Consider the following 13,926-nt stretch of genomic DNA (forward strand, 5'->3'; position numbering starts at 1 on the left):
GAGAGAGCACAAGCGGAGGAAAGAAGACAGAATGGAAAGATTAAAAACAGTTCAGAGAAACAACGCAGGGATGAGTGAACCTGCTTGAGCTAGAAAGGGGCAGGGAGTGGCTGATCGTGGACTAACGAGTCAATGAGCGGGAATAACGACTACGTAGCCTTGGTGACAATTGCACCACTGACATCCGATAGCCCCGTCGCGGGACTCCTGTGAGAAACCTTCGGCCCACGGCACTTATTCGTTTGCAAATTAAGCACTGTACGCATTGTCTTTCTGCTAGCTTATATTTTTGCATAATTCGACGATCTTTAAGGCGTTAGGGGCAGGGCCTGCATTGGTGATTTTGAGACTGGGAAAAAAGTTTCGAATCTCGGCGTCGGCGCAGTAACTTCGGGTCGAGATAAAAGTAAACAAAGGGCACGAACCCTGAATGCTTTCCTTGTGACACAGGTGTACTCACACTCGGCAGAAGGAGTCGGTGTTCGCTATTTGCATCGAGGTCGCAGCCGGGAACATTCAGGGTCGGAACATTCAGGGTCCGAAGTATTGTGGAACAAGGCTAAAGTAAACAATAAGCTCCGGAGAGGACAGGGTGAGGAGACCAGGGCAGAAGCCGGACGCAGGGGGAGCGGACGATCATACCACTGCCTTTCTCCAAGGCAGAGCAGAAATGCCTCGGAGAAAGGGAGCGTCCTTTTCGGATTCGGGGGCGTGTTTTGCTGTTGTCTCCTCCCTGAGACTTTTCGCAAAAAACACGCCCCCCGATCCGAAAAGGACGGGGCATGATTCTCCAATGGCTGGCCAGCATTTACGAGGCCAGCCAATGGAGAACAGGGCAGAAGAGGGGCGGGTTCAAGCCCCTCTTCTCCCAAGTCATTATCTCTCGCGAGCGAGACTGCGCAAGCGCAGCCATCGCTAGCCGAGACCTAAAAAGAGGCCTGTGCATAGGGCGATGGGATGAGGAGGCAGTGATAGGAAGTATATGCGAGGCTTTCGAAGAAAAGGTATGGGAGATAGCAAAGGTATAATGTGATAGCTTCCCTGGTGTATTCTACAGAAAAGAAAAGAATAGGCATACTGATATGAAGGATGACGGCGCTTGACAGGCGTAGGCACTGTACGTGGGACTGGAATGTGGGCGAAGAAGAACACACGCACTTGTGAACACATACTGCAGAAGGATTAGTTCTATGTTACAAATGAGGACTCACTCTACAGGAGGGTGATGAGCAAGCATTAGTTAAGAATGCACACTACAGGATGAGTATGCGAATTTGAAAATATGCAGAACATGCACTCAAGAAGAAAAGGGTAAACCTGTAAAACTTGCAACATAGGAGGATGGGGTCACATGAATGTGTAGGATGCGCACATTAAGAAAATGAAGTGTGTGAAACTGGAGAGCGCTCACGGAAAGATGATAAAGATTGCATAAGAATGTACGTGTACTTCAAGAGAACGAGAAATCTGTCCACAGGGAGCACAAACAGCACAAGAGGACATGCAGGAATGTAGAAGACACAAAAAGTATGAAGTACACCATCTGAGAATGCCCTCTTACAGCTATACTCCTGATGAGAGGCATGTGCGACAGGAGATGGACCGCAATGAATGTACGTTATGCACATCATGTGTGCACTTTCAAGGGATGAGGCTTGTGCACCAGTGCACGACAAGTGCACTAGGCAGCGTGCACCGTAGAAGGGACATGGTATGCTTATGCCTGAGCATCTCGTCTCATAACAGCAAAAGTACAACTTGGAAACGCCTTATGCTGCAGATCATGCAGCAATAAGCGCGAGGAATGTGCAATACCAAGGACAGGGCTTCAAGACAGGTGACGTTAACAGAACTATGCACTTGTAGAGAAATGCTGTTGGACACATCTCCTATTTCAAGTCACTGTGCACAGCATACATGTTATAGGACCTCTCAGAGCACATCACAGCAGCTTCATGAACAAGCGCCCAGGGCAGATGTGTTTTCCTGCTTGAACCCCACCAGCATCACCTGGTTACTGTGTCACTTTATTTGAGACACTTTTCCTTAAGGAGACACAAGCCACTGCTAATTTATCTTTCGCTCATCTAGAAATCTGATTACACATTAAAAAGGATAGAAGGTGCAGTTTAGAGGGCACCTTCTGGCACACGCTCTGGAGCTGCCCCCACATTCAAACATACTGGGAGGCGATAGCCACATCACTGGAAGAAGCAACAGGAGTCAGTTGGAACTGACGCCAAAGATGGTCATCCTGGGGGTGTGGGACCCAACGGATCACACGAGGGACCAAAAGCTGCTGATAAATATGGGATGCATGGTGGCAAAATGTGATATAGCGCAAAGGTGAGGCTTGGGGACACCCGAAACACAGTAATTAGGAAAAAAGGAATGGATTTGTGTAAGGTGATGGAAAAAGAAATGTGTAGAATACGAGGGTGTGTGAAAAAATGTGAGAAGATTTGTGTAGGCTGAGAGGGAACTAAGGGGTGAGTGTAGTGGAATAGGTACTGGGGGCTTGATGATACCGCTCTGGACATCCTTGATTCCAGGACAGGAGGAGATGAAAATTGCTGATAGACATTTGTGAACAAATCATGAATCCGGAGCAGAGGCAAATTTAGTGGGGACTGGATCTAATAATGTAGACAGATTGCATAAAGACTGTCATGTTTACTACTTGTTGTTAGAGAATTTAAAACATTTTTTTAAAAAAATGGTGGGAATGGGATCCATGGACGCCCAGACGTTCCCTTGCAGGGGGGTGGGTCACTCACTGCGCCTGCTGCAGGGGACGCTCTGCCCCTCTTTTCAAGTGCAGGCCGGGTGCCACCTCCCCAGTGGAAGGAGACTCAGCAGCTGCAACCAGGTGGCCCGCCTTTCACTACTGCGCTGCCCCCAGTGTAGATGCCAGTTCTGTGGCATATGGGTCGGCTCTTTAATTAACATAAGTGTAATGACAAAGAAATATGCACAAGTGCCATTTTACTGGAACTTGTTAATGAAACCTTATTATGAATCACATCCACACATGAGTGAAGCCAATAGATGGTGGTTTTACAACTGGACTGGAGGAAGGAAGTGTGATATATCTGAGACTCAAGTTCTTTCTCCGAGAAAACCACATTAAAGGGCATCTGCCCAAGAAAAGGAAACGTTAGTTCATTGAAGGACAAGGGCAAAGGGCAACCGCAAACAGAAACAGAGCTAAAAATACAAGGGTTTGTTTGTGTTCTTGAGTTTTATTTGGAAACAGGTCCCAGTGCTTCAATGTAAAAGCCTGCATGCAGTCTCCTAGTAATAACAAATGTGTCCCTGAATACAAGGTGGTGCCTCTATGTGCGTAAGGCATGATAAACCATTCAACCCTACACCAAATCAACGCAGGAATACAAACACTACAGAAGAACAATTATAACATTTAAAACAAAAGTTAACACTAACATCCTGCCATAGATGGAAAAAAGTGGGAAGAAGGACTTTGCGGCCTTGCCAGAGGTATGAAGCAAGAGGCAAATGTTTTAATACGATACAGATCACTCCACAATACATACATACCTACACGGCCTGCAACTGTCTGCACACTAATACCAATAATTCATATTTGTAAAGCGCGAACACATTACCCCTTAAGGTTTTCAAGGCGCTGGCGGCCAATGGGGAGATTAAGTGATCTATTGCCCAGAGTCACATGATACTGAGCTGGACTGCAGCCGGTGATTGAATTGTGAGCCACGCGCTCCGCAGTCAGCTGCTCTGGCCGCTGTGCCATACCTCCCTCATACCATACTCAGCAGAAGACTATAGTAGTCCACACAAAATTGCTACCTACACTTGAGCTGAACTATGTGGGTTCCTTGGACTAATGAAAACTGATCACATGTAGCCTATCATTAGACCCAATTTCTTACATTTGTATTAGGGAACAGAGTAACAACAACTGGCCATGCAAAAGCAATGAAATCCACCATAGCTTGTAAAAAATCCCAAGGTGTTACTACACTTGATGACTTACGCAACCCAGATACCATGTTTGAAAAGCATTGGCAAAGCTAATAGATCTTAGGCTGGCTGCCAGCATGTTGGCTTTGCCGGTGCTTGCTTTGTTTCACCATTGCTTTAGCAAAAATTAATTGTAGGGGGAATTGTTGAGTAGCGCCAATATAAACAAAACAGCGAAAGGCAACAATATTTTTGAAAACATTGCAATTACAGTGCAAACGAGAGATGTGCAGGGTTCATGCACACTTCCCTTCAACCTTTGACTACAGGCTTGTTTGGCGAATGATCAATGAAACTGTACACCAGTTCAGCAGCACTGCATCTTTTGGAAAAACTCCACAAGTACTTGTGCCTAATTGAAGAGGGACTGTGGCACATGCAAACTTTGCATCAGTCTGAAATCCTCCCTAAACTCCCCAAAAAATGTTATCCTCTCAGATAAGATTATTCATACAGAAAAGTGTGCTCCATGTATAGACCATAAAACATTTCATTTAACGCCACGGAGAACAGTCTGCGACTTGTGGACAAGGCAGATTCTGGCATGACTAGAAACAGTTCTGTGATTATCATAGGATGGCATGGCATGTAGTGTGAAGTATGAGCTGATGCAGTGGAGGCTCGTCGTGGTGGGGGCTGCGGGTCGGTGGACGGGGCGGGGCGGGTGAGGAGCAGGGTGTAGGGTAGTAAACTCCGGCATACGGCCATACCGAGTTAAGTAAATAAATAAATAAAACAAATTACATTGCGCGTGCTGAAATGCAGCGATGCGATGCAGCGCCCGCAATGTAATTTGTTTTATTTATTGATTTATGTATCTATTTACTTAACTCCGCACAGCCGTATGCCGGAGTTTACTACCCTCCACCCTACTCCTCCCCCGCCCTGCATTACCGCCCGCAGCACTCCCTCGAGGAGCCGATGTTCGCATCTGAGAAAAAGGTAAAGGAGGCATTGCACTGTGGCCTGTCCCATTGGAATAATATGATGAAAGGTTTTCCAGTCTGAGATTCGGATGAGCCTTGCCATTTCATTGGCACAGCAGGTCACAAGGCTCCTTACAAGACCAACTTTAATCATATAATATTGATTTTGAACACTTAGGCTCCACAGGTAAGAGAGCACACACACAAAGATTATAATATGACTGTTTTTACATAGACACCTATTGGTGGAAAACCTTCGACCGCCAATATCAGGTAACCGATATCAGGTAACCGAAGCAAAAAGAGTAGCTTGGGTAGCGTTCTCAGTTTCATGTTCTCGATTGGGGGGTCATTATTATGGAATTTATAGTTGCTTTGTTGTGTTTTTCGGTTGTTTGTTTTGATCAATTTTAAATGTTATCATTTATAGTTCTTGTGTGGATAGTGCAATTTTTGGGGGTCTTTCATGCCCTGAAGTCCCACTCCATCGCTAGGGACCCAAGTCAGTAATTCTCTTGCCGAAAAATACACTTAAGGGGTTATTTCGATGTGGGGCGGAATTACTTCTGCCTGACACCAACTCAGTCATGGGACCGACCAACACCTGATCGGTGGTCCCGGTCGGCCTATTATGATGATTCAATTTTTCTCAATGGGAACTCATGTTACAAGCTCCCATCGAGAAAAGGGAGGTGTGTTCAGCCTTACACCCTGGGGTGCCTGCCACAAAAGTGCAGGGATTAACAGGGTTGCACCATAGGTGCCCCCTCGGCCTCCAACCAGAGGTTGTGCACCAAAGGGGACCCTGCTGGGAACCCCAAACATGCTTTCCGACATGGTTTCCATGTTGGACAGGCCGGCATGGAAATCATGTCAGAAACCGTGACCATAATCTCAAGGACAGAAAGACACGCCCTTGAGATTACTTGCCAGCTACTGACTGGGGGCCATCGGAAGCCAGCCGGAATGACCGGCAGGTTTACTTTCCGACCACCTCCAACATAATGAGGCGGTCGGAAAGTAAACTGAGCGGCCCATTATGATGCAGCCATAAAGGGTCCGACCTATGGCTGTATCGTAAACTGGCCCTTCGTGTAAGTACCCCTAGAACTCCTCCCTCTGCGATCCACCCCAATACAAATAATCACATTCCATCTTACCTGCTCTATGAATGCCTCAAAATTATATGACGACTTCTCCAACCTCAGCTGCTCAAATGCCTCCAGCCCTGACAACTCCTACCTCACTCTCCACAATCCCCAGCAGTTCGTGCTAACATTTCCCACTCGACATCTCACAAAAGGCCTTGGATGCCCCCATACAGAAGTGAATTCAATTCATAAAGTGAAAGCAACTCGCCTTATGACGTCATCAGCACACTTTGCATCAACGTGAACCCAGGGTTCCTACTGGCGGGACACTTTTACCGCTAACACTTAGACTGTCGTTGGACCACCAATCGCTGCTTCTAAGCTCTGGACATCGCTTTAGTTAAGACGATTCTTTCTGTCCATTGTTAAAAATGTTCTAACGGCGATATAAAAATTCGGTAAAGCACTCGGCTTCTGCCCACACATCAGTAAAAGAAAACATACACCTTTGAAAACAAATGTGAAATAAAAGGAAACATGCGTATATTACTCAGGCTCGCACGTGATATTTTTGAGAAATTCTTCAGTGATTTTCCAGTTTCCGATGTCCCCTTTGACAAAGCCCGCAATCATGACAAAGAGCAGGACGAGGACGTTGATGGCCGTGAAGACTTTGTTTACCCAGGCGGATTCCTTCACTCCAAATGAAAGAAGGCCTGCAAAGGAACGCAGCGAGGATTAGTTTTACACCTTGTTATTACTTTGGTTTTAGTGTAAGTATTTGATAAAGTGGGGACCCAGCTCCAAGCAGCAGGGAGTGTTTAGCGATGAACATTCCTAACGCAGGCGTATCTCACACACAAGGTACTGTACAAAGAAACGTTGGGCCTGTTTGGTTTATGAATGAGTGTGACATACCAGAGTTGGGACTGACTGCTCGATAATTACTCATGCCTTTCTGGATCACAGTACAATCTGTGTGGGTTGTTGCTTTATGAGTATGGAGTCTGTTTAGGACCCCAAAGTTAGAAAACTGCAATCTTTGTGAAGGTGGGCAAACTTCCCCCAACTTTGACAAAGTATACTTCTGCTTTTTTTGCCTGCAGCCGGATTTACGTGCTGAAAAGGCTGGACTGCAAGGTGCAGGAAATCGCCCCAAAGTCTTCTTAGCCACGAGTGGCAGTGGGGAAATCGTGCTGCACCATCTATAAATGCTGTCTTGCAAATACAGCATGAACTAGATATGTTCCGAGAAACATGCAAACATAGAATTTGAGGCCTCACGACTCTCCCCACTTCCATTGGTACTCTTGCCATAGGCCTTACATGGCTTCAGCTGTAACATTCGCTCATCCATACACTTTCTCGACTGCCTGTCACTTTGCTTTTTATATAATTAAATGTTATATTTTTATCTCCAATGATTTGGTTTTACAGTTCTTCGTGAAGGCAACTACCATAGCCATAAAACATATTAACTAAAGTTTTCCCTGTGTTGCCCTTACCAAAATATCCGGCAATTTGAGTTGGGATTTTGCTTTGGATGTCTGCCTAGCACTGTATGGCTAATCAAGGTGCTTGGAGAAAAAGCCTTTGCAAGAAGCAGGCGCTATAACCCTTGGAGCATTCGCTGCAATGATGTTTCTACTACATTGGGTGGAACTTCCTCAGAGGCTTAATCCACCAGGTGCTTCCCATCAAACTGGATATGAATTGCCTATTCCGTATGAGAAAATAGGATGCAAAACAAACATGCCTGGAAGAATTAACACTGCAAGGCCAGTCATGGGCCTGACATTGGCAAAGATGTTTCCACTTTGTAAAGACACTCAGAACTTCATCCAGGGATGGGTGGTCATGGGCCATCTATAAGAATTATACAGATGTCCCGTTGACCCACCCCGCAGTTCGCCAGCTACATTTAAAGGTGGGGAAATCACAGTGTTCCCAAAGGTGGAGATGCTGCATCTACCCAGACAGGAACACAGTGAGAACCAAATAGCATCTTTACACCCTGGATCTGGAACAACATGCCTGTCTTCATAAGGACAACCCCAACGATGATGCAGTTTGTGAAAGAGTTGAAGATGCATCTCTTTAAAAAACACTGTATCACGATGCCAACTATCTCTCCCATCACTAGTCGACAGTAAGGTTGTCTTTTACCCTATACAGCGCTTCGCTGCCTTCCGGCTAGTTTTGTGCTGTACAAATACTACATACATACTGCATACAAGGCATCAACTGGCATGTGGCGGCCATCTTGCAATTCAAAACCCCTTCCTATGTAGTGAGGGGCTTCCAATGCTAGGGGGCCGCAAGCTCAACATGTTGTTCCTAGGCTGGACAACCTCACACTTGTGCTCCATGCACTGAGGGAAATCTCCCAGCACATTAGGAACACTGATGATTCATTTTTCTAAAACAGCCCTCCATTTCAAGGCTTGTTTTTGAAAAAGATAAACATTGCCATTTGGGCGCTTGGGTTGGCACTGGGCCAGCAAAGCAAATAAAGAGCTTTAAACGGGGTTCTTAATGCCCACTCTTTGACATAATTCACATTGCACTTTTATTGCTGGTCTTTGGGGATCCGCATGTTGAATGTATGAGTCACTTTAAGTAGCATGCCATGCTTGAAAAGAGAACTGCAGAATTAGCTTGGGTAAGAGCCAATAATGGAGTAAGGGGTGCCTAATCCTGGCCTCCTTGCAACCTCCATTTGCATTTGCTTGGTAACCAATGAACATTAGCTCTACCGGCTTGAAGCAACAAACCTCGAAGAGGGCAACTTACGCAGGCACCGCTGCGATTGGTGGGAAACTTCATGAGCCGCATTATCTGACTCGTGACTGCTGCAATGTGGCCATGAAGCCGCATGCAAGGACCTTCCAAAACTAGTAACTCAATAATTACAGTAACACCAGCCTTAACCTCCATTTTACATGGAGGCTTCATAATGAAAGCAGGGGGCAATGACATGGTGTTCCTCGTCCCCAGAGATGAACCACACATTGCACATATTCTGAGCACCATGATAACAATATGGGCTACCAAATGGCAAGACTTTTCATATAAGGCTCCTTGTTGAACAGAGATCGAGCCCTTGCAAATTATCCATAAAGACTTCTCATTGCAAGACTTAGGCAAGAACAATATTAGTCCAACATTTACCTGACAATAGTAATATAAGGAATACAGCAAAGAAGTCTGGGTATTCCGCCAGGCCAGTGGAATTCATTCTGAAGTAGGTTCTGAAAAATTGGCCAATCTGCTTGCCGAGAAGCTCATCAAAGGTCCCGCTCCACGCTCTTGCCACACTTGAGGTACCTGGAAAAGATGCCACATAAAACAGCTTCAAGCTTAATGCAACCAAGACAAGTAACACAATGATAATCAGAAGTATGTCCCTTCACATAGCTGGATAGAGAAAGGGGAGCAGGCTTACTGATCAAGGAGGAACTGGAGACCATCTTCTACCATGACGTCATGGATGAAGACATGATACGGAAAGACAAGATACTACCCGATCCCTTGAAATCACCAGGCTTCATTGGAAAAAGCTAAGAATTAAACTACGGTTACATAATGATGCCATTGATGGTGACGGGTGAGGTTCAAAATGAGCATTATTAGTGTTAGGACTGGAATACATTCATTAAATAAATGAGTGAAACTTTAGGTATTTCACAAGCCAATCGAAAGACATTTGGAGGCAGAAAATGCCTTAACGTCAAAAGGCTAAATATTCATTCTAATATAAGTTTTCCTTTTAATTTTATTTGCATTATGGAGTGTGGTTTGTTTATTTATAGAACGTGTGAAATGTATTGCATGCAATCATAACGCATATTTAGGATAATTAAGTCATCACATGTTCATAGTTTCTAATTTTCTAGGTTTGCACAGACTGCTGAGAACCAATAGTGCATTGCAGGTATTAGATCCTGCAGTGGCTCAAAGAGAATTGAAGTGGTGGCGTCATGTAATCCAACAGGGCCTCTGTGCGATTGCCCTTTACTCATGGCACATCAGCCCATTCTTAGGCCAGCCACGTAGCACGATAAACCCTCAAAAGTTGTCTCTAGGATGTAAAGTACTGAAGGTTCACAACCCATTCCAAAGATGCAGAGGCTGTGGACTTATCCATCACCAGTACCCTAGATATTGCAATTCTGCCCTCGTGTGGAAGGTTTGGTAACGTATTAATGCCTCCATGCACATGGATGTAAAGGAAGACTTGCATATCAAGTCACAATATATATACATTATAAGGATACATTATAAGGATATTTTAATTCACTGGGGAGTTCTATGACTATATAGAGGAAGGAGCCTGACGGTGGATTTCCTTTATAAGATTATGGATTCCGAGGTGACATGCAGTACCTTAATCATGTATGGCAGGGGGTACTCTATTCCTTATGATACACGGTCACACCATCACCTTTTCACATACTACTTAAATCCTTGGTGCATAGCTCTTTCATATGAAAAAATGAGCATGTTAGCAAACAAAAAGAAGAAAAAAATCTCTAGAGCAAAATTAAACACATGAAAAAAAATGTTAGATATTTGTTGTGAAAAGAAATTACAACCAGTTTAACACAAGGCAGTACCTTGGAATGTGCAGAAGCATGACAAAAGATTAGAACTTTTCTAGATTTACCTAAGGAGTGCAAAGAATAAATATGTTGTCTTAAATATCTCATTCTCTTTGTCACTGTACAGCTAGAAATACAGCAGAAAAAAGAAAAGCCATGTTTCACTTTCATTCTTTAGGCTACCGACTGTGGCAGCAGGCATTGTGACTTCATAAGTTATTGCTGTTGAACGGCTATGTAATTATTTTATAATAGGTGACTAGGTGCATCACAAATCCCCTATTACAAAGAAATTAGAAACAGATTTTTATACAGGGATTTCAAAATCCCATGTATTATAAATGACTTAATGTCACTGATTTAACACATTAAAATTCACTAATCCTACATCTCAGTGCTGGAAATTCAACAGACTAGCAGTTCTGAACCTTTTGACTTGTGTGGACCGTCATGAACCATTACTAGAGTCCTTCTTGGAAGCTGGGGACCCCAACCTAAGGAATTTCTTTGATTTGAACCTCAAAACAACAAAATACAAAAACAAGTATTCACCAAGCAAATGCTCAAATATTTTGTTTAACTCAAAATGAAATATAGATTTCTGTTTCAAATTTTCAATTTATCTTCTTTATTTGCATATAATATAAATTGTTTGAATATATTAATTTTAATATCATTTCATTTTGTAAAATAGTTGTAGACCTCCTGAATAGGCCTTGCAGTTCCCCAGTTGTCCTCGGACCACAAGTTTAAGAAACATGGCAGTAAAACATACAAAAAAAACCACTATCTCATGCAACACACAGTGCCAGATTTCTCTCCATTGCAACAAACAACAAGGTAAGGAAATTAATGCTTCAATAAATCTCAGCCCTGGTCATTGCTTGGGCACAAAGCAGCTAGCAAAACAGAATGGCCTCATGCAAGTGGAATGGCTTTAATGGCCTCAAAGGCAATATGTCACTCCCTAATAGCATTACATAAAAAAGTAATGCAGTACCCAGGCTAAACACCACACCATTTGAGCACTAAATGAAACAATAGCACAATTACACAATGAATATGGCGACAGGTGTTGGTCTTGGGCTTTAGGCCCACATACTAAGTAATAAGGGACGCAGACACAGAGTATATGGTAACTGGAACTGGCTCAGGGCACGTGCCCCTTTTATAAGCAGGGTCACCTGATCGGTGACGCCTGTGATGGGTGGGTGTAAGTGAATTTACAGCACACTCCTGGAACACTAGAACATGTCCAGGACTCTACATCCCCCCAAACTTTATTGAAAAAGAACCAAACAAAGTCCAACCTGTGGGAAAAGAACAAACAACAAAACACAGCACCACTGAGCCTCTTCAGGCCATCTGCTGGGCAGTAATGGATCTCTTGACCGCATATCCATGAGGTTTTAGTCCACCTTGGTGATGTCGTTTGGACTGGCCTGGTCTCACAGTGTTGGAGACTATTTACATAGTTCAATGTGGGTGCATACGGAGCAGTGGTGGGGTCCGCAGTGGAGTTCTCCTTGAAGGCATTCAGGCTCCAATGGACAGCAAACCTGCAAAGATTGAGGACAACATTGATGAATGGGAGTCTTCCTTCAAGGCCATGATACTTCCAAGTGCCCGCTGGTGGATCAGCTTCAGACTTCCCTCCCATGCCAGGACTCCCCTTTCGCAGAAATGTTCTTGAGCCCCTTTTTGTTGCGCTGTCACTGGGCTGTGTGCCTCTCGTAGGCTATGCGAAGGCGTTGCTGAGGAACTGCGAACTGGACCACCACCAAGTTGCTCTTGCAGCCGCAAAGGGTGGTTGTCTCAGGGTCTGTGTGCTCTGGTCATCAGGACTCAGGTGCAGGGGCCTTCATCAGATAGTCTTTGGGTGGCCAGTTTCTGTCTGAAGACCTAAGTGCTTTGTAGTGCCTGTCGTTAAGCTGCTACAGATGCATCTCTTTTGTCAGAATTTCCCTCTCACCAGTATTCCCTCGAGGCCCTTCCCCTGGATTGTCACAGGACTGTGTTGGCTGTGTGGGACCTCACTTAGGCTGTGCAAGGGAGTCACTGCAGAACTCCCAACAGAACCACGACCAAGCTTCGTGTAACCCCAAGGGTGGATGGTCCAGTGACTGAGTATGCTCTTTTCTCCAGGTCCCCGGTTCACGGGGGCTCACAGAAGATTTCTGGGTGGCCAGCCTCCCACTGAGCCAGGAATGCCTTATTGGTCTCTGGATGTTTCAGGCATTTAGATCCACTTGAGGGGGCGATGCTCCTTAGGTTGTTCTGGTGATGCACTGGTGAGGAGGATGGAGGCATTTCGTAGCCCTTGCAGTTCTTCTTTGGTATGTGTACTTGCTAGCTGGGATGCCATCTATGCCAAGAAGCCGGTGATAGGTGATTGGACAGTCGCACTGTGAAGCCTGGGGCCTGGAAGCGGTTCGCGCTTGCTGCAACTTACAGCTGGCCCACCCTCGGACCTCTCTCCAGTGACATCTCTGCACCCCAGTGACAGGCTTGTGTTGATGGATGCCCTTTCCGGTAGTGGCACGAGTCCACAGATTTATCGCTCTTCTCTATTTTCTCTGGTGCACCTGTAGTGGTTCTTCACACTGTGGGATCATGCCACTATCTTCGCCTCTTCAAATCCTTTGCAATGTAGCATCATGCCACGTGTCTCATGCTCGCTCCACATGAACATCTCACTGGTCCCGTCTGCTTTTTGCGACTTGGCTCTTGCCCTGTCAATAGGACATGCTTCTCCTTGTGGACCTCTCGCAGGCCCTATCTCTTCTTCAGGGATCTTCTTGATTCGCCACTTCCTGGATGGAGGGTCACCTTTCTTCCATCTTCTTCGCTCAAGGACGTAGTGCTTGCACCTGCCTCTGTTCAAGTATAATTGCCAGGGTTGGTCACTTTGTGTGGTATGTTCAATGATGGGCCAATGGCGGCCATTCGGTGCAAGGGCGGCGAGCTGGTGCTGCCACTTTCGTGCAGCATTGCCTCTCACACTCTGAGGGCACTCTTCCTTTCTTGTGCTGGATGAGGGGTTGCTGGGTCCATCTTACATTCCTCTGGTGCTGTTGTACATTGTTTCTGTGCCCCTTGAGTTCGTGCTTTTTCTGCTGGCTCCTTGTGTGCCTGCTCTTTCTTGTGGTGGTGACTGTTCACCACTGGGGGCGTGCAGCACTGTCTCCTCAATTGCGGTGGTGGCGGACAGCCACTAGGGTGTGCGTAGCGCTCACTTTTCTCCTTGTGGACTTTCTACGCCATGTGTGGCCTCTCCTCCCCAATGCTCATTCAGTCTTCTCAGGG

At 45.4% G+C, this 13,926-nt stretch overlaps 1 protein-coding gene across 5 annotated transcripts in view; it reads right to left on the bottom strand.

The window, feature by feature from the left end:
* The window catches only part of SLC7A2 (solute carrier family 7 member 2), a 445,257-nt gene that overhangs the window by 83,565 nt on the left and 347,766 nt on the right, over nucleotides 1–13,926 (bottom strand). For 4 of the 5 annotated variants that reach the window (XM_085642005.1, XM_085642009.1, XM_085642007.1 and 1 more), the window contains exons 3-4: nucleotides 9,191–9,346; nucleotides 6,570–6,735 (exon numbers count right to left, since the gene is read on the bottom strand). In XM_085642005.1, the coding sequence (XP_085498131.1) occupies nucleotides 6,570–6,735; nucleotides 9,191–9,346 (322 nt within the window). The remainder of the gene's footprint in view (nucleotides 1–6,569; nucleotides 6,736–9,190; nucleotides 9,347–13,926) is intronic. The other variant, XM_085642008.1, reaches the window with a different exon arrangement.

This window comes from Triturus cristatus, chromosome 2_2 (genome assembly GCF_964204655.1).
Source record: "Triturus cristatus chromosome 2_2, aTriCri1.1, whole genome shotgun sequence".
Lineage (NCBI taxonomy): Eukaryota > Metazoa > Chordata > Amphibia > Caudata > Salamandridae > Triturus > Triturus cristatus.